Source organism: Ascaphus truei, chromosome 6 (genome assembly GCF_040206685.1).
Source record: "Ascaphus truei isolate aAscTru1 chromosome 6, aAscTru1.hap1, whole genome shotgun sequence".
NCBI classification, from domain to species: Eukaryota; Metazoa; Chordata; class Amphibia; order Anura; family Ascaphidae; genus Ascaphus; species Ascaphus truei.
The window spans coordinates 90483400-90504858 of NC_134488.1; the positions used below are offsets into that span (position 1 = coordinate 90483400).

Sequence of the window (21459 nt, forward strand, 5' to 3'; positions counted from 1 at the left end):
CTTAGGCCTCGCCCCCGTGACGGGTCTTACGTCGCCACGGAGAAGCTTCCTTGCGCACCTATGCACCGGCATCGCGTCACAAGGGACACACAAGGGTTTAATTCTATCTCCAATTTCCCCACACCTGCGGCTACCTCCACCCCTGCTTACCAATGGACAGAATACGTCTGATTACTCATCCCTCACAATATAGAAAAAACAACCAGGCGCTTACCTTGAGTTTAAAACAAAAGTGTGCTTACAGTGTAGTAATCAAATCAACAACGGCTCTCTAGCAGATGCTTTGAGCCAACTTTAAGATCCCTTCTGCTTCGACCCCAATAAAGGGATAATCCAGAGCCCTTACAAAGATATGGAAACAAACAAGCATAGGGGGAGCATGGGATTAGAGAAGTATACAGCACATCAAATAAAAACGATATAGTAGTGACAATGGTTAATAAGTTGCGCAGGGGGCAAAAATAGGATACTAATGTACTTACACGGCCATGTGTAAGCAAAGATAGTAAATGGTATCTTGCTTTAGGCAGTTCTAGCCTCTCCCAGTGTCAGTACAAGCGAATCAGTGTGGTTTAGGAATATATATATAAATATATATACTCACACGGCCCAGTGTGAGTAGTTGCAGAGGGTTGGTAACTTTGTGGTTAAATTAGCCCATCCACCTCTGCCATCCGCACAATAGGAGCTGCCCTCAAGCTTGACGTCAGCATGGGATTCACTCCCCAGTCGCAGGTGTCAGGCAGGGTCTCTCCCCGGTGTTGTGATGGAGGGGGGAGGGGAACAAGTGAGGCACGATTTCAATGGAGTGGTTTTAGTATAACATTTATTAATTAAAATCCACAACAAAACTCACATACATAAAGGGTGAACCCCTGGCCTCCTCACGCAGTCCAGGATCGGGTATTAGCAGCTATTTGCACCTTTCCCACGTCCGGGAAGCAGGAGAAAGAAACTGTCCTACTTGGCTGCAAAGGCTGCTCTGCGATCCGGCTACGGAAGCCTCCGTGGGTCAAAATCAGCTAGTGTTTAGAGCAACGCGTTTCACCGACTGATCGGCTTCCTCAGGCTCATCTATGCAGCCAAGTAGGACAGTTTCTTTCTCCTGCTTCCCGGGTGCGGGAAAGGTGCAAATAGCTGCTAATACCCGATCCTGGACTGCGTGAGGAGGCCAGGGGTTCACCCTTTATGTATGTGAGTTTTGTTGTGGATTTTAATTAATAAATGTTATTCTAAAACCACTCCATTGAAATCGTGCCTCACTTGTTCCCCTCCCCCCTCCATCACAACACCGGGGAGAGACCCTGCCTGACACCTGCAACTGGGGAGTGAGTCCCATGCTGACGTCAAGCTTGAGGGCAGCTCCTATTGTGCGGACGGCAGAGGTGGATGGGCTAATTTAACCCCAAAGTTACCAACCCTCTGCAACTACTCACACTGGGCCGTGTGAGTATATATATTTATATATATATTCCTAAACCACACTGATTCGCTTGTACTGACGCTGGGAGAGGCTAGAACTGCCTAAAGCAAGATACCATTTACTATCTTTGCTTACACATGGCCGTGTAAGTACATTAGTATCCTATTTTTGCCCCCTGCGCAACTTATTAACCATTGTCACTACTATATCGTTTTTATTTGATGTGCTGTATACTTCTCTAATCCCATGCTCCCCCTATGCTTGTTTGTTTCCATACTCATCCTTCACAGCCTGGTGCAGCCCTGCTATTGGCTGTCACTTCCTTATATGCTCAGCCAGCCCTCCTCCGAGTTGGCTGAGTATAACCTTAGTGTTGTACCTGTGCTTGCCTCAAGCAACCTTGCCTAGTTGCCTGCCTGCGGCTTTTCATTGTACTTGACCCTTGCTTGTTCCTGGACCTCTGCCTTCTCTGAACCTTGACCTCGGCTTGTTTTTGGACTCAGACCTTCTGTATTTCTGTACCCCGGCTACGCACTACGACCATCCGACTTCTCCAATGCCAGACTACGGCGAGTACCACAACCATTCGAGTTCTCCATCCCCAGACCACAGCGAGTATCACAATCATTCTAACCTCTCCTACCCTGACCCGGCTACACGACTACGACTCTGCAATCCGGATGCGGTTGCACGGTTGTTGGTCAGTGTATTCAAACATCCCCACCTCAGCCCTGCGGTCCCGTCTTGTTTGTGGTGAGCAGTCGTTACAGCTATTGGGGTAACTTCAACAAACAGTGCAATGCATTCTGGAATTTTGACTCTGTCTTATTTTCAGATTGTTATGCATTTGGTTATGCAACCTAATGCTGATCAACAGTGTGATCACCTAATAAAATCCAACACGTTGTAGGCACAAATGTAACGTCTGAAAACCCCATAGCAGCTACAGTCCTGTAACAGTAAACCCGAGGTGAGCTCATATTTTATTTCTGACCAAACAGCAATTAGAGGGAGGGCCATATATTTGAGACCACCTTAGGCAAACCCCCTGCAGAAGTCCCAATATATCTCATTCTCCTAAGTTGCTGTTCTCCGTGTACTCTATTAGCCTTCTATGAAGCTGCCTGGAGCTCTAATAGTTGAAATTATAGGAACATTCCGAGTATATTTCATTTGCAAGTGAAGGATTGCTTTATATTGCCTGCATTGAAGGAAATCCGTCCTTGGAATAAGATGTACAAATTACAGATCCTGGCTTTCCTTCTCGTTGGCCTGTCATTATGTGCAATGGCTCAAAAAGGTAAGAAAGTGCATTACCTTGTAAAGTTTGCTTAAATATTGGTCTGCATACTTTTTAGATTTTTCTACAATGCTCCGTTATAAACTACGACAGGCAGGATATAGTTGTAGTGTTTTATGGGGGGAAAAAAACAATACAAGATTATATACAGCACTGAATTGTATTGTATTGTATGTCTTTATTTATATAGCGCCATTAATGTACATAGCGCTTCACAGTAGTAATACATGTGGTAATCAAATAAATAACAGATAATATAAATAACAGATCATGGGAATAAGTGCTTTAGACATAAAAGTAACATTAAGGAAGAGGAGTCACTGCCCCGAGGAGCTTACAGTCTAATTGGTAGGTAGGGAGAACGTACAGAGACAGTAGGAGGGAGTTCTGGTAAGTGCGTCTGCAGGGGGCCAAGCTTTATGTATCATGTGTTTGGAATATCCACAGTGCTATTCATATGCTTCTTTAAGCAAGTGTGTCTTAAGGTGGGTCTTAAAAGTGGATAGAGAGGGTGCTAGTCGGGTACTGAGGGGAAGGGCATTCCAGAGGTGTGGGGCAGTCAGTGAAAAAGGTTTAAGGCGGGAGAGGGCTTTAGATACAAAGGGGGTAGAAAGAAGACATCCTTGAGAAGAACGCAAGAGTCTGGATGGTGCATAACGAGAAATAATGAACTGAATAAAATGAATCACTTCAATTATTTTATTCAAACTTTAAAGTTAGATTAAAAATATGGCATATGTTAACTTGAAGCCATACAATTATAAATGTATTGTATTAAGAGTAAATATATCTCTAATAAATAAGAGCAAATTGTAGTGGAAAAAAACAGAATATGGAATCAATTTCTGAGATGAGAGAGAGAGAGAGCGAGAGAGAGAGAGAGAGAGTTTTTATAAATCTGCTTTGCCAGTAGTTTTTATTTGAGAGTGCTTTTGTAGGCTTCCTTGAACATAACAACGTTGTGCACTTACTTGGGAACTATTCACAGAGGGTTCTTCATCCAAAATTGTGAAAATAAGGCTGAATAGGAAATCCAAATGAGGTTACACTACACTGGATAATTCCTCTGAGACTTCAATAGTAAATACGTATCTGTGCTTAGCTGAACTAGTCATTTTGTTTAAGAGAAAAGCAGCTGAAAGAGTTATTATGTGGCTATAGAGAACAGTTGGCTAAAGAATGTGAGGAATGGTTGGATAAATATCTTTGTTGTTCATTCTGTATAATTTCCACTCGTGAAACTGTGTATATAATCTCCACTGTACCGATTTTTATAAGTGTAAATTGTAAGTGAAATGAAAAATAAACAATGAGACATATTCATGCCATCCAAACAAACATACAGATGGGATAGGCTTTTCAGAAAAACATCAGTCACACAGTACAAGTTACAGTAAATAGCACTGCCAATAAAGGCTCATAATGAGAAGCATAAACCTCCCCTATCATGGTTCACAATGTAGGTTTGTATCTTTAAATATTTTGCAGAAATGACATACAGTAAGATTACTTATATCAGACCAGGCATCTCTACGGCTTTCATTAAAAACTTGATTTGATTGGTCATTCTGTTCTGTAAGCTTTAAATCATTGTAACATGTAAGTACCTGGGCATTTGACCATGTGTGACATTTTGGAAAAAATGTCTGTCTAATTGAATTCAACCACTAGCGTCTAAATCCACTGTGCTAATCCTGGATGGGTTCAAACTCAACAACTGTTGGAAGAATACATGATCAGTTCATTGCAGTATTAGCATGCAGACACGAGGGGTACTTAAGTACAGATGATGTGAGCTATAATACCGCGCATTGTGAAAGTGGGAAAGGGACACACTACCTTATGTGCTATTCAAATACTTTGTTTGGGCCTGCCACATTTCCACTGGAAAGGAATGATAGATTCTGGGATTGCACCTTTGCATAGACACTAATAGTATCCATACAGAAAGGGCATGTTTGTTTAAAAGTTGTAACAACTAAAATTGTGCATTTTAAAATACAATTGGTATGTCTGCTGTTGCTTTGAAATCTTTTTTATAAATATTTTAAAACTCACTATATTACTATATTATAAGAAAGTGGATAGTCTTGCTTTAAACAAAAGCTTTGAACTTTTCAGTCAAATGGATGCATTATGAAGATGTTCTGGTGGTTTAGCGATGAGCATTTTTTCTGAGCTTTTATTTGGTTTGCAGTAACGGTATACCTACAACTAACTATGGGTCTCTTCAGTTCAGGAGACAGACAAGATTGTTTTACTAGACATTGCCTGGTGATGGAAAGATCATGCTGTGTACGCCATTTAAGTGACAAGTAGTAACACAAGTTGCGTTAGGTCAAATTCAGATCCATAGGGCAGATAAACTGCAAGTACAGCAATGTAGGTCGGATAGAGTTTATTTCAGCTCATGTAGCTCAGTTCTTTTAGTAGTGAATGTAGGAAGTGACCATCTCAAAACCAATAAGGTTATATATATTATTGAATTGCTTCTTACATTTTGTGATTGCCTTTCAGTCTAAAAAAAACATTGTTGAAATGTAATCAATGTATTAACTGAAGAATATTTAGCTACACTTGATAGTGACACTACTTTCAGGCTAATGAAAATAATGCAGCCTTCAAACAAATTTAATCTGAAAAACTAAATCGCACCATGTGGCACTGCTTTTTCGGGAAATGTACTGCATCTTTATAACGTATACAACGTAACAAGCAAGAGCAATGGCGGCGGAACTTAACGATCCCTGATGTGTCCAACCCTGACACTTTGTGACAGGATTTTAGAACAGAAGTTTAAAAAATACACTTCGATTAACCTGCTTTAAAACCTGTTCCCACGGAGTATTTAAAAAAAAACTCCTTTGTACTTTTCAGACTGATATTTCAGATAATGTAAAGTTAAAGTCCTGAAGAAGTATACAATGCATGTCTGAAAGACTTGTGATGTTCTGAATGCTGAAGGACAGGGGAGGCCATCTGCCTGGGAGTTGGAGCCAGAATTCACCAGTGCCATTGTCAAAGGGCCACAATAAAAAAAATTCAAATTAATACCTGTAAACACTGACACAGAGTATAACCTGACTGTGTCAGCGTGTACTGCTGTCAGGTTATACTCCGTGTCAGTGTACAGTGACGAGTATAACCTGACGGCACTATATGCTTACACAGAGTACTGTATGTATTCAGCAGCAATATACACTGACCCAGGGTATAACCTACAAAGAGTTCAAGTAGGAGGGGGGACAGAGCGTGACACATGAGGTATGGAGAAAAGGGGGTGACACATCGGGAAGTGGGGGGAAGAGTGGGTGACACATGAGGAGGAGGGGTAGAGGAGGTGACACTTGGGGAGGGGGGTAGAGGGTATAACACATGGGGAGGGGGGTAGAGGGAGTGACACATGGGGAGGAGGGCTAGATGGGATGACACATGGGGAGGAGGGAAGAGGGGGTGACACACGGGAAGGGGGGAAGAGGGGTAATCCATGGAGGGGAGGGTAGAGGGGATGACACATGGGGATGGGGGTAGTGGGGGTGATACACAGGAAGGGGGGAAGAGGGGTAATCCATGGAGGGGAGGGTAGAGGGGGTGACACATGGGGAGGGGGGTAGAGGGGGTGACACATGGTGAGGGGGGAAGAGGAGTAATATATGGGGAGGGGGAAGAGGGGGTGATACATGGGGAGGGGGGAAGAGGGGGTGATACATGAGGGGGTGACACATGGGGAGGGGGGTTGAGGGGGTGACACATTGGGAGGGAGTAGAGGGGCTGACACATGGGGAGGAGATCACACATGGGTATGACGGGTATAGGGGGTGACACATGAGGAGGTGGTGACATGTGGAGGGGGAGAGGGAGTGACAAATGGGGAGGGGGTGACACATAGGGAGGAGGGGTAGAGGGGGTGTCACATGAGGACAGGGGAAGAGGGGGTGACACATGGGGAGGAGGGGATGACAAACACATGAGGAGGGAGGTATTGGGGGACAAGAGGAGAGACGTGGGCAGTTAGGGTGATGGGGAGAGGCAGTTGTAGTGATAGGGCGGGGCAGTTGAGTGACAGGCAGTTGGAGTGAGAGGGGACAGTTGAAGTGACGTGGCTGTTTGTACAAGGGGGATACAGGGAAGCAAAGGGATGACAGCGGGGCAGTGGTGGACAAGAGGGTAATAAGGGTCGCTGGGGTGGTAGAGGACAAGATGGTGACAGGAGGGTAAGGGAAAGCAGTGAGGCATAAGGGGGCAGTGGTGTGATTGTCCCTAACTTGCTCTCCTGTCTCCACAGCCAGCATCACATGGCGCTCTCATCAGTCAGGGTGTATACTCACTGTAATCTGTGCTTCTTGGGAGCCCAAAAGTGGTCAAATAGGAGCTGGTTAGGGGGCACTCTGGCTTCTCCTCTCCCATGTCTCTATGGACCCTTGGCCTGCAGTCGCTTATTAAAAAAAATTTGCTCCAGGGACCGCACAGAAAGCACTGAAAAGCTTCCTGCCCCCTGCGGTTGGCCACCCCTGCTTAAGGACAACAGCACTCAAAACAATATCCTCCTTTGGTATGAATTCAGGCGCTGATCTGACACTTTTATTCTGCTAAGATTGTAGAATTAATTATTTTTAACAGATTACTGTAGAAAATTAGAATTACATTTTAATTTACTATATGTGAGATGCAAATTCTATTACATTCTAGCAAAGCATTTATTAGATATTTGAGCACTTTATCTTTAAGCGTATCACATAATGTATTTGTTATTCTTATTTATTACATTAGAATTAATAATTGAAAAGTAGGCTATTATGAGAGAGAACTATTTTACTTGAGTCCCGAGGGCTATATATGTATATATATATATATACGTATATATATATATATATTCAAAAAATAAATAGACGATACCGTTCTGTGGCTAACGGAATGCTTTTATTTGTGCGAGCTTTCGAGATACACTCGAAACACAGAACGGTATCGTCTATTTATTTTTTGAATATTGAAGCTCGGCTAACACGGCTGATATATATATATATATATATATATATATATATATAGATATATATAGATATATATATATATATATATATATATAGATAGATATAGATATAGATATAGATATAGATATAGATATATATATATATATATATATATATATATATATATATATATATATATATAGATATATATATATATATACATATATATATATATATATACATATATATATATATATATAAAACATAACACTGAGTTAAGTTATGGTGAGTAAAAAAAGTGACAAAAACCCTCCACAGGAAAGCAAATATGCAAATATAACTGTATGCTCATCTGCATGTCTGAGGCAGGTCTGCAACCCCGCCTTTCCCCATTATCACCTAGCATACAGCACTTCCACTGCAGCAAGGGATTCTGGGAAATGACATGCAAATGAGCACACAGTGTCACTTTTTGCCTCAATAACCATTTTTAACATGGTTCCCTATAGGCTTAAGCTTGCTGCATGGTCACAGCTTTGAGCACAGCCAGGGTTAAGGTGCATACCCAGATGAGCATACAGTTATATTTGCATATTTGCTTTCCTGTGGAGGGTTTTTGTCACTTTTTTTACTCACCATAACTTAACTCAGTGTTATGGTTTAGCCTATCCCATAGCCTCTCTTGCATTCCCAGTAAAATCAACCCCACACTGATGAGACCCATCAAGGTTGAAACAGCTGTCGTGGGTGGTTTTCTGGGTATGCACCTTAACCCTGGCTGTGCTCAAAGCTGTGACCATGCAGCAAGCTTAAGCCTATAGGGAACCATGTTAAAAATGGTTATTGAGGCAAAAAGTGACACTGTGTGCTCATTTGCATGTCATTTCCCAGAATCCCTTGCTGCAGTGGAAGTGCTGTATGCTGGGTGATAATGGGGAAAGGCGGGGTTGCAGACCTGCCTAAGACATGCAGATGAGCATACAGTTATATTTGCATATATATATATATATATATATATATATATATATCAGTATATATACATATACATATATATTATATATACATATATACATATATACATATATACATATATATATATATATATATATATATATATATATATATATATATCGTCTCAAATAAAGCTTCAAACAACATGCGGAGAGACACCTGTGCTCAAAAAAAGAGCACACCTGACATACGTGTGATATATGCTAATAGGATATGCAAAGTAGGGGTTATATATAGCACTTGGCACTCTCTCTACAATATTTGTAAACTAATCAAAAGTGCGGTGGTCGCCGGTAGTATTGCATACAGTTTAATGCAGGTAGGTGAATGTCACTTTGTAAACCTGCAAATATCTGCGTCTACGAAGAAATGGTATATAAGCAGACAATTTGAATGTTGGCAAAATATTTGCCCATCTTTACTAGTATGCACATATATTTATTGTGAAGGTAAGGTATATCCGAGTTCAATATTCTGCCTGCTTTTAAGACTTCGGAAGTCTATTCTGCAGATGTATATGATAGTTCTTCACACAAGCATTCAAGACATCACAAGTCTCTTTTTAGATATGCCTTGTATACTTCTTCAAGGCTTGAACTTTATCTGGAATATCAGTCTTTAAACTAAAGAGCTTATAAAAAAAAATCCTCAGTGGCCACAGCACTGGACAATATCGTCACTGTCCAATCCCAAATGAAAAGTAACTGCTTTATTACCAGAGTGCTTTGCAATGCATTCCTACATGTGCAACAGATAGAGAGAGAAAAACAGAGATACCGTGATAGCAAGGTCCTGGTTGGCAGTTTTTCACCAAGCAACTGTTAGCTGAAAAATGTATCCAGGTACTACTTTGCAATCTTTATATGGTTACAGTATCTTACAATCCAAAATCACATGCCCACATTAATTCTAAATATTCATATTATTTCAGTAAAAATAAGAGTTTATATACTACATGTCTAGGTTTGTCTAGGTCTTCTAAAACCCAGTATCCATCAGTTTAAAATAGTTCTAAAAGAAGTCAAATATAGTATTCTTCTGATAGCTTACTATGAAATGTTTCCCAACGTGATGGGGGTGGGATTGGAATTAGTGGTGAGAATCATCCTTCATCAGCTATAGGTTTGCTGTAGAGTTATAGCTTCTATAGCATTGGCGATATTCAAACTTTTGCAGTAGGTTGTGGATCATGCAAAATCTGCTTTTTTTCCTGCATACATTTTGCGGTCTCATCAGAGTTTGCAAACGGTTCACCAGGCATTAGGAAAAGGAGTCCCTGCCCTAAAGAGCTTACAGCCTAAGAGGTTAGTAGGGAGAACTTACAGAGATAGTAGAGTGGTGTTATGGTAAGTGCATCTGCATGGGGTCATGGTAAATGCATATCAGATGTAGGGTATCAGCCAACAAACTATCCAAATAATTGTGATGGCTTTAGATACGTACAAAAGGGGTAGACGGACGACATCTTTGAGCAGAACGCAAAAGTCGGGCAGGTGTATAGCGGGACATTAGGGCTGATATGTATGTAGGAGCAGAGGAGTGTATAGCCTTAAAAGAGAGAAGGAGATTTTTGAAAGTAATATGGGATTTAATTGGAAGCCAGGAGGGATTGCAACAGGCGTATTTAGGAGAGAATAAAGTGATTGTAGCAGCAGTGTTTAGGATAGATTGTGGAGGAGACAGGGGAGAGGCAGGAAGGCCGGACAGTAGGAGGTTGCAATAGTGGAGATGGGCGAGATTGAGGGCCTGTGTTAGAGTTTTAACAGTAGAGCGACAGAGGAAAGGGCGTATCTTTTCAATGTTATGGAGGAACAATCTACAGGTTTTAGCTATATTGTTCATTTGAGAGGAGAATGCGAGGGCGGGGTCAAATGTCACACCTAGGGCCGAGAGTGGGTTCGGGCCCCGGTGAAAACATTTTTTCAGGCCCCCCAGCAGCTTTTTTCTCTCCTGCACTTAGCTGTGGCAGCCGCCTCCTTGCTGCCGCCCTCCTTCTCCGTCTGAACCGCAGCGTCAAATGACACCACGGACATCACCAACGTGACGTAGCACGGTGTTGTGTTGCCATGGTAACGCGATGTCATTTGCCGCTGCAGTTTAGAAGGAGAAGGAGGGCGGTAGCAAGGAGTGTCAAATAATGATACAGTACTACCGATAAAGACAAAAACATATGCAACATAGTCGGGCTCTGGGCCCCCTTCTGGACCACCGGGCCCCGGTAATTTATACCGGCTTTCCCCCCCCTCTTGTCAGCCCTGGTGACACCTAGGCAACGTGCTTGTGATACTGAGTGTATGATAGTTCTGCTAACAGTAATAGAGAAGGAGGCAGTAGGGTCAGCCTTGTGAGGTAGTATGAGGAGCTCTGTTTTTTGACATGTTAAGCTTGAGCTGGTGGGAGCCCATCCAGAATGATGTAGCGGAGAGACAATTAGAAACTGTGGTCTGTACAGCAGGTGTAAAGTCAGGGGTTGAAAGGTAAATTTGTGTGTCATCAGCATAGAGGCAATAGTTGAAACCAAGAGATGTAATGAGGTCACATAGAGAGAGTGTATAAAGAGAAAAGAAAAGAGGTCCCTGGAAGGACTCCTGAGGTACGCCCATGAAGAAACCGACAGAGGAAGAGGAGGTGGTATCAAATGAGACACAAAGTACGATGGGAGAGGTAAGAGGAAATCAAGGAAAGAGGGCTGTTACTGATCAGACCTGATACAGTAGATCTTATGTATGTCTAAAAGACCAATTTTCCCCTTAACCAAGTGTGTATATTACGCAGCAGCTAGAGGAAGATTGTTTCCAGTGAGCCAAGCAACTGCAGCAGCAAGTAAAGCGCTGTGGTCATAAGGAAAATGCAGAAATGTTTCTTAGCGAGTGCACATCCAGTATCACTAATGAGAAGGAATGTGTGCTTAGTGCTGCTGATGTATTAGAATCTACCAAAGTAAAGAAGAAAAAAAAATCTACAGAGACGCCTGTGCGAGCTACGAACTCTGCAACTGAGTCCTGTTGGACTACCAGCTGGGGTTCTAGCATATACAGAGAAAATCACTGTAATAGCTGCAGAGGTCATCTGATATCGCCAAAATACAGGGCAAAATGTGGTATTACTGTACTCAACCCAGCCACATGGAAGAGTGTCCCTTCCAGTCCTATGAGCATACTGTTGATGAGGAAGATATATTTTATGTGGGCCACGAAACAAGACGCACCCACAAAACACCCCTCGGATGGTAAAGGTGCCTAAACTCTGTACGCACAGAAAACAACGGTCTCTATGACCCCAAATATGATTGGCGGCAGCAAGAGCCAGATCAGCTGAACATTGAATATGCCTGCCAGCTAACGCAACTGCAAAAAATGCATGGTGGATGCTGTTAAACTGCTGAAGTTTCAAACAAACAAGGAGACTCCAGTATCCCTGATGGGATGGAGTCGACCAAAGCAAAAAAGTGGAAAAAGAAAAGACGTTCTCCACTCACCATATAGGTCCTATATCACAACTGAGCAAGCTGTGTGTTGCTTTAAGCACGCCCGCAATGCTGTCTCAGTGCTACAATCGGCTTTCCACAAAATTAAGGAAAGAAGACCCGAACTACGACTGAGAAACAAAATACAAATCCAGTCATGCTACCATGCCCACATGGCCCAATCCAGATTCCTCACGATGAAAATAGCCGCTATAAAGATTCAGTCTTTGGCTAGAATGAGGCCGAACTGTTTCAGTGATCACAGCCCTAAAGGTACAACACTAGTTGTCTACTCATCTTTGCAAGGGAAAAGTCACATGACTACAGGTTTGTCAGCTACAAAAAAGAGAGGCCATGTGTAACGATCACGCATGAAAACTACAACCGTACTGGAATCTACTGTAAGTATCCGGAACCAAATGCAAATGACCTCTCTACTGATGTAGGGGTCATGCTTGTTACGGATGGGCCCGTGATGAATGAGAAAGCTGTAGACCGGGTCCCCTGATACTAAAGGCACTTCAAAACAGTGCTACTGTAGCAGAGATACCCCGCCAGACATTATTTGGGATTTCCCCACACATTGAAGAATTTGTCAGCATTAAAGAGATAATACTTCAAGATAAGAAGTCTTCCGACTACCAAACTGAGACGCCAACGGGGTCAATCAGAATGGATAAAAACTCTGCCCAGGATGAACCACCCGTGATCATGGATACTGAACCCGATACATGTGTTCACCCTAAACTTAGGGAAGAAAAGATCAACCGACGCATAGGAAAACTTATGACCAAGTGGTTAAAATAAGAGCAGCTTTAGCAAAGATTCCTCCACAGAGTTGAGGAAGCAAAGCCCATCATGGAGAGACTTGGAAAAAGTGCTCCTCGAGCGACTGAAGAGTGCTGATTACAAGCACCTTCTGGAAGAGAAATTGGTAACCTGGAGAAAGGCTCCAATTGCAGCATGATTGAGGGTTCTCTTCCTCCATCCAATATTATTCGAACCACAGGTACATCTCGAATGAGAGTAGAAGGCTAGGCTTCGACCGTGGCTAGCCCGAGCTACCTACACAGGGGAAGTATGTAACAGGGACTTAACCCTGTTATAAATGAGGCTTCAATATAAGCCTGTAGTGGTCTGAGGAATCCAGTAGGGAGCTGTTTAATTGCAGCTAGACAATTAACCAGTCTCCACCTGGCTAATCAGACAGCTAGAAAAGCCTCCTGCTGGGAACTGACAGAGAGACTCTTGATCACACAGAAGGACTGTGTGCTGCCAGCAAGACACCAGGGACCAGAATAGAGATTCCAGGGTGCAGCGAACCTGGGAACACATCAGAGGCTAGCCTCTCAATGGACACCAACCCGGACACAGACCAGAGACTGACATGAAGCCCCCCCAGCTTTGAGGTACCGCTTTTGGACTTTGGGGTCGAAGGTTGGAAAGAGGCTTATCCTCCCAGCCCTGCAAATAGGGACTGGGGATGTGAGTTAGCCCTTACAAAGGGATAGGCCGTTTATTTTGTTGTTTATTTTTCCTTACTCTGTGTCATTTAAAGTGACGGGCTGAATAAAAGCCATATTAAATTCCCCCAAAACTGTCTCCGTGGTCATACCTCTGCACGTCTCTTACAGTAACCAACACAATAATAGCATGAATTACTATCAATATAGAAGGAACCATGAGATAGAACATGTTGGAGCTGTAAAGAGGAGAGGTAATTCTCCTTTTTTGGACAAATACAGTGAGGGAGAATCCTTTTCAGTGAGTAAGGGGAGACAGTGTATTAGAGATACACAATACAGCATCATCAGTAAGAAGGAAAAGGGCAGAAGATTCAGAGGGAGAAGAGGAGGAAAGAGAAAGGGAAAGAAACCAGAATAAGGACAAAACCGCCACTAGTTGCAAATAATATCTTCCATATCAGTAAACATGTCCTTACGTACACAGAAAAAGATGTGCTAAGGAAGGGAATATCGTTTGCCCCTACGTGTGGTCCTAACATGTTTGAGTTGTATATTGATGTACATAAATTAGTGCAGAAAATTACATTAAAGAAATATTTTAGTAGAGATGCGGTAAGTCGAACAGTACTTCAAGAAAATAGTTCGACAATTATCAGTGAAAATACTGTAAGTAGTCCATTAACATCATTCAAAAGACACTTTGTGAGTATATTCCCGATCAAAGTCCTAAACACCTTTTTTGGTTCCCAGATATACTGCACTATATTGTGGGGGGTTTTCTCTCCATGTTCTGGTTAGACCATTTGTGCTCCTCGAGTCTTGGACATCTACAGTATGCTGAGGAATTGAAGAAGCAATTCATACGAAGTGTTTGAGCTGCAATCAACTGTTGTTTTATTGATTATCACTTTATTCCCGTTTGGTTTTTTTAAATTTTACTCACGTGCGTTTATTTTTATTTCTATTTGTGGATGTGCACAGGCCTTATCTAAGGTTATAAATTGTTATATTTAATATATCCTTCACGTTAGGATTTCCTATCACTGTTTAGTCCTATCATTGCTATAGGTCCTCCGAACCTGTTTGAGGTTCCTTTATTGAATTTTTTCAAATCTATTTATTGGGTGTAGAGTGCCAAGTGTAACTTTCTTTCTCCATACTTCTTCCATACCTATTTAATCAGGATTGCACTTGGAACCTTCTGGTTGGGCCGGTCCAAACATACTCCGGCGTTACTATGAAAAGCATGATTCTTCCTTTTTAAATAGCCAGAACAGTCTACTGGTGCTTACTTAAAGAGCACCTTCTTAACTGAAAACAACAAACGGTTACAGGTCATTTCTTAATACACTTACTATACAGATAAGCTTATTTACAGGACTCTCAGCAAGAACCCCAGGCAGAACTCTAAAGGATCTATTTCTAGAACATTGGGTAGAACATATAACCCTCTATACTCTCTATAGTGACATCACGGGTCCCAAGACAAAGGTGTGGCAATCTCTTCTGCATAGTCATCCTACATCACATGATGAGGAGGGGAGTATCCTGAGTCAGCCCACACAGTTAACCTAACCCATTAACTGCAATAGTAGTCCTCAAAGGGGGGCTACACATATGTGAGTGAGAGGAAGCTGGCAATGGCAGTAGAGATAGCTTAAGCAGGGATATTAGCAGGACAACTTCTTCTTGTAGAAAGCAGCTAAGGCCAGCAGCAGCAACAGAAAGTACTCACTGTGTTTATTCAATTCCTCTAAAATCCAGAGTTAAGGGGGGGAGGGTGTTTAACATAGAGGGTGAAGATAATGGTGCAGTTGTTTCTGCAGTGCCATTATGTGGTGGAGGAAAGCTGGAACTTATATAGGTACTTCTGCGCTTATAGGGCACATGCTCTATCAGATTCATGAAAATGTGCGTTGTGGGGGTGACAAAATTGTCCAAAATGTTTACAGATGATATGCTGTCCTTTAGCTTTGTAGAGGGCAATGATTTTAGGGAGCTTCTAAAATATGCTGAGCCTCGTTGGAAAATACCCAGTAGGGCATATTTTCCACTAAGGTTGTTCCACATGTGTACTGTAACCGGACCTTAACCCCTGTCTAAAAAGAGCTCCAAATAGAAAGCCTGTATCCTACTGAGTCCAGCAAAAAGCTGGTTAATTTCAGCTACAGACAATTATCCAGTCTTTACCTGGCTCATCAGTGAGGTAGAAAAGCCTCCTGCTTAATCTACAGGTGATCTTTCTAGCACTACAGAAGTGTGTGCTGTCAGAGAGGGATCCCAGGGAACCAGGCCCTCTATTTCAGGACACAGTAGATCCTGGAACCCACCAGAGGGTGCACCCCACAGACCCAGACTGAGGGAAAGAGTCCCTGATAACAGTTACCTTTTTGGACTTTGGGTAAAAGGTTAGTAAGAAGCCTAGCCTCTCAGCCATTGGGAAGTGTGTGTCAGTCTGTAACATCCAGCAAGGAGCTGGTTGATTGCTGCCAGGCAATTAACCGGGTTCCACCTGGCTAATCAGACTAGTTTAAAAGCCTACTACTGTGAACTAACCAGGAGATTTTCTTGAGCACATAGAGTCACTGTGTGCTGATTACAAGACACCGGAGAGAGAGAGATTTCCGTAGCACACAAGGGCGCTGACCGAAGACAGATATTTCCTTAGCACACAAGGGTGCTGACAAAGGAGAGGAAAGACAAGACTGATATTCCTGGGAGCGGCTGGACTGAAAAGCCTGCAGCTGGTGAACCAGATAAGACTGTCATATCTTGCTCCCTGAGAAATATATTATATATTTTTGGAACTGAGAACTGGCCTACCCAGCCAGTCACACATAGTTAGGGCATGTACTGTTTAGTTATTCTCCAAAGTGGAGTAGGCCTTTGTTTATTTTGTTTTTGTATGCTGTGCAGTGTTTTAAAGGGACAGGCTAAATAAAGAAATGCACAAAGCGCACTGGGGTAAAAAAGGATATATTGTAAATTGTAGAAGTAAAATCAAGGTAATTCCACTTACAGCGTACAAATACTTCCAACAAATTGTGTCAAGCTGGACCGCTTAGGAGTTCCATTATCCTGAAGTGTAACACAAAGTCTTCCTCTCTGCAGGGTGAGTTAGCAGCGTTGAGACGAATGCTCCCGCGCGCTGGGAGCAGCAGCTGTTCCGCATCTCGCCGCCTCTCTTCCTCCCACTTCCGGGTCTGCGCTGTAGACACAGTGATGTGTGCAGACCTCCAGCGAAGCTCTGTATTGAGTGAAACTAGTAGTGGGTTTACTACTGAATGTCCACCTGTGAGACTGTCTTTTGGAGTTGCCTATATTCCTGTATGAAGTCGACCTAGGTGTTATTTACACCATTATTGGCCATGCATGAGAATTTTCTAATCGTCTCAACGGCTGCTAACTCACCCTGCAGAGAGGAAGACTTTGTGTTACACTTCAGGATAGTGGAACTCCTAAGCGGTCCAGCTTGACACAATGTGTTGGAAGTATTTGTACACTGTAAGTGGAATTACCTTGATTTTACTTCTACAATTTACAATATATCCTTTTTTAACCCAGTGCGCTTTGTGCATTTCTTTGTGTGACTGTTTCTACCTATGGAGTGATCCGGCGGTGACTCATTGTGGAGGGGGGGGGGGGGTTACCTCCATGCATTTAAGCAGCAAGGGGTAAAAGGATTACCTATCAAAGGTTTTTAAAGGAACAAGAGCGCGAACTACATATTTTCTATGTGACAGGCTAAATAACTCCATGTTTTAATTTCCCTAAAACTGTCTCCTTGTGCGTACGCCTGCACCTCCTTCCTACACAGCCCTTACAAAGGGATAGGCTGGTTAGTTTATTTGCATGTTGCCTTAAAGCTGTGTTGTTTTAGGAAGATACAGGCTAAATAAAAGCCAATGTTTATTAATCCAATCTATGTCTCCCTGGTTATAACTCTGCACCCGTCTCCTATATGTACCAAGAGGTTGTTGAAGTAAGAGGCCAGGCTCTTAATACTTAAAACAGTAAGAGGGTACACCTCACAACAGACGTGGACTAGTGGACATTGTAGAGGGGACTACATGACTGTTACTGTCCTTCTTGTGTTCGTGCCAAATGAGTGTGTTAGAGGTGGTGGCAGCAGTAGTAGTAGTGATGCTAAGAGTCAGGAACTCAGCAGCAGCACTCATAGGAGACATGCTACCCTGTGTATCCAGAGTTTTCACGAGAAGATCTATAATGTGACCTATATTCTTTTGAAATCACAGGACATTATTGAATAATGGGTTTCTCCAAGGTGCCTGGAGATTTAAATAGTTTCAGGAGATAATGGAAACAACCTCATGGCAGCACTACATTAGGGCAACTTGATGCATGTTCCCTTCTTTACCCATATACTCAACTAAATAGTTAACCATTTATTAGACTGATGTGAGGAAGTACAGGAAATAATATCAGTAAATCTGTCCACCTTATCTGCTCCTACTGAACTTGTAATGCCTTCTGTCACCTGCAGCAGTCTAACAACCTGCCATGCCACAAGCTGAATACAGAGGTAAGAACTAGGTGGAAATCAACAGTATAAATGCTAGAGCAGCTCTGAGTTGCACAAAGCATTGAATCGTTACATCATGAACTCAAATTCGTAGAGAGGGCATACTTGTTGTACAACCAGTGGTATCTGATGGTGGAGTTGTGTGTTGGCTACTGAGGTCATTTAAGGAGGCTACAGTTCTAATTAGCTGTGGCAAGGCTGGCATCAGCCAACTCATTGCACTTATATTCCTATTAGACCATTGTTTGCATGCAAAAATAAATAGGGTGTGCGCAGACCCTAGACAGTCCAGATATTCCAAATAATCCCTCCTGCAGCTCCAATCTTTCTCCCACGATCAAAAATGGGGCCAACTAGATCACAGGCATACAAAAAAGAGAGCTCAAAAAGAGGGGACTGTAATTTTAAAATAACACTCTATGTAATATTAAGAACATTACAATCACTCACCTCATAAATTGTAGGATGGAACCATGATAACCCTGCCCGCAAACCAGACCGATGGAAAACAAGCAGTCCCTCTGGACGATGAAATCACCCGACCCCCGCCGAGATCACCAAAGGAACTGCTGAGCTCCAAACAACCTCCTAGTACATGCAGGGAAAGGACGCTGGCCTATGACGTCACAGTGTCTCATGTGGTACGCAAAGAAACCAGTATCATGTCTACGCATTTCGCGTTCACTATGCTTCATCAGGGGGTGTGGGTGTCCCCATGACTAAGTGTAGTGAACCCGAAATGCGTAGAGGTACTACTGGTTGCTTTGTGTACCACATGAGATGTTGTGATGTCATACGCCAGCATTGTTTCCCTGCTTTCCCTGCATGTACTAGGAAGTTGTTTGGAGCTCGGCAACCTCCGTACTTAGACTCATCACAGCAGTTCCTTTGGTGATCTCAGCGTGGATCGGGTGATTTCATCATCCAGAGGGACTGCTTGTTTTCCATCGGTCTGGTCGGCAGGCAGGGTTATTATGGTACCAAATCCGCATCCATAGAGGTAAAGGTGCACAGCCAAGAGAGTCGGTCAAAAGCTTGTTAAAAATATTCTTTATTCATCCATAAAAAGAAGAAATGGAGGTGCAACACCCTCCTACATGTTTCGTGCACCAATCACTTTATCAAGGAGTGTCTGAATACACCAATACCCACCCTTTTAAACCCCTTACCTCCTGTTCCGTTTCGCGCCACTGACGCCATGACGTCACTCGGATGGCCTCCTGCGACCACGCGGTGACATCACTGGGATATGCAAGGCACATTATCAGTCTCTGGCTGACCTCAAACATGCAGCAGATCAATCCTGCGCGCGCGCACGGAGGTCCCGCCCTCGTGCCATCATTGATGTGATGACGTCATATGTCCGGTCCCCCGCGCGTACACGGCAACACCACCCGGCTGGGATGACTTGGCCAATCTCTGGCTGCCCTCAATCCCCTCAAAGTGCTGTATCCGCATGCGCGCGGAGGCCCCGTCCTCACAGTGCCATCCAGCCATTGACAGCCAATCGGAACAGTGGTTTAACTAACTCAAATCAAATACAATACAAAACTTTATTTAAACAATTAAAATCAATATAAGGGCAAACTAGATACTAAATAAACTATAACACATAACTTGTAAAACCTATAACGGATCCGGCATTGGAGCGCATGTTCCACACTAAGAATTCATCATCAAGGTACCATCCTAAAATTTATGATGTGAGTGATTGTACTGTTCTTAATATGACATAAAGTGTTATTTTAAAATTACAGTCTTTTTGCGCTCTCCTTTTTATATGTCTTTGTTTGCATGCAGCATGAGAATCATAACAATGTTGAATTGCTGAAGCTAGTGGATGCCATGTTCAGCTGCCTGAGAAATTATCCTGGTATAGTATCTGCAAACAATGAGGAATCGTTTTTGCCCACTTTTCTAGATCCTCGCTTCAAGCAGCAAATGAAAGATTTTGCGCCTAAGGGGAAGCAGACAGTAGCACAGTGCAGGGATAAACTCGTGTCTACAGTGAAAGCGTTGATAGAGGAAATGCAAAGGGGCAAAGTGAAGTGCTATGGTCCATCATAGGCAGGGGTGACTAATACTCAATAAGACCACTGACCACTAAAAGAGCCCTCACATTGGTAAAGGTTGCAAGTTGCAACTGAACCGTCTGATTTTTGGCCGAATAAATCTTTTGTGCATAAGTCCATTCTGCCTTCCTCTTTTTTCCCAGTTGCACATTATTTTGTTGGGCAGTCTAGGAAGGCCTGTCTTTAGAAGGAGCACGGCAGTGTTTGACTATTTTTCTGTGGATATGGAGTGCCTGGGGAACCACAACTTTTCAACTGAAAGAGCAGAACAGTCAATTGACAATAGTAGGCATAGAGGTATTCCTAATAGTAGTAGCAGATGCAGTTAAGCACCTACCTTAATTGGTAACCCAACATTAAGCAAAGGCATGGAGGAAGGGCGTGATCGTGGTACTGTTGGTAGTAATACCATGATCACTAGAGACAGTACTAGTGTTGTCAGCAGTAGACGAGGTAGTTCTCATGTTGCCCATTATGGTGTCAAGACTTTAATTGCAGGTTGGACCTCAATGGCCAGAACAGCAGGGGACAGGCAAGGCATAGTCTGGATCACAGGCAATGGTCCAGGCCGGATTGTAAGAATCATAGTCGGGGTCACAGGCAGAGATCAGCAGCAAGGAATCGACAGGGACAGAGGCTATGGCAGGGCAAAGAACAGACGGGACAAGCCTAGTTGCAGGCAAGGGCCTTTATTGGAAGGGATAGGACAAAATACAGAAACCGGTTCAGGCAGAGAAGTCTGGGAACACAAAGCAAAAGCAAACAGGAACAGAAGACAGGAAACTATAAAGGCAGTCAGGGACAAAGGACAGGAGAACCAAGAGGTGACAGACAAGAAAACCCAGAGCAGACAGAAAACAGCAGCAGACCCAGTTGACAAAGGAACTGTGGCTGGAAGCAAGTCGTCCAGGAAAACCCTGACATACTGTATGGTTTGGTGCATATGAGTCTGCAAACAGAGAACAAGATGGGAGCATAGGCTGATACAAAGGTGGAGGCATACATGAATGACACAATTTATCTCGCTCCCAACTCTGATCCTTTAAATTACTGGGTAGGAAAAAAATTGTCCTGACCTTGCACATGTGGCATTAGAATGGCATCAGTATGTCCACTAGCCAGTGGGCTATCTCAACAAGTGTTCAGCACAGGTGGGTCCATCAGGAGGTGGAAGTTGATTCCCCTCTAGACACTGTGTCCTCCTGTTTCCC

General features: G+C 43.0%; 1 protein-coding gene across 2 annotated transcripts in view; it reads left to right on the plus strand.

Annotated features, from left to right (window-relative positions):
* The first annotated feature begins 2388 nt into the window (after positions 1-2388).
* PDPN (podoplanin) overlaps positions 2389-21459 on the plus strand; it is a 34851-nt gene continuing 15780 nt past the window's right edge. Inside the window, exon 1 of one of the 2 annotated variants that reach the window (XM_075605067.1) lies at positions 2389-2723. In XM_075605067.1, coding sequence (XP_075461182.1) covers positions 2657-2723 — 67 coding nt within the window. In that variant the 5' untranslated portion in view covers positions 2389-2656. The remainder of the gene's footprint in view (positions 2724-21459) is intronic. The other variant, XM_075605068.1, reaches the window with a different exon arrangement.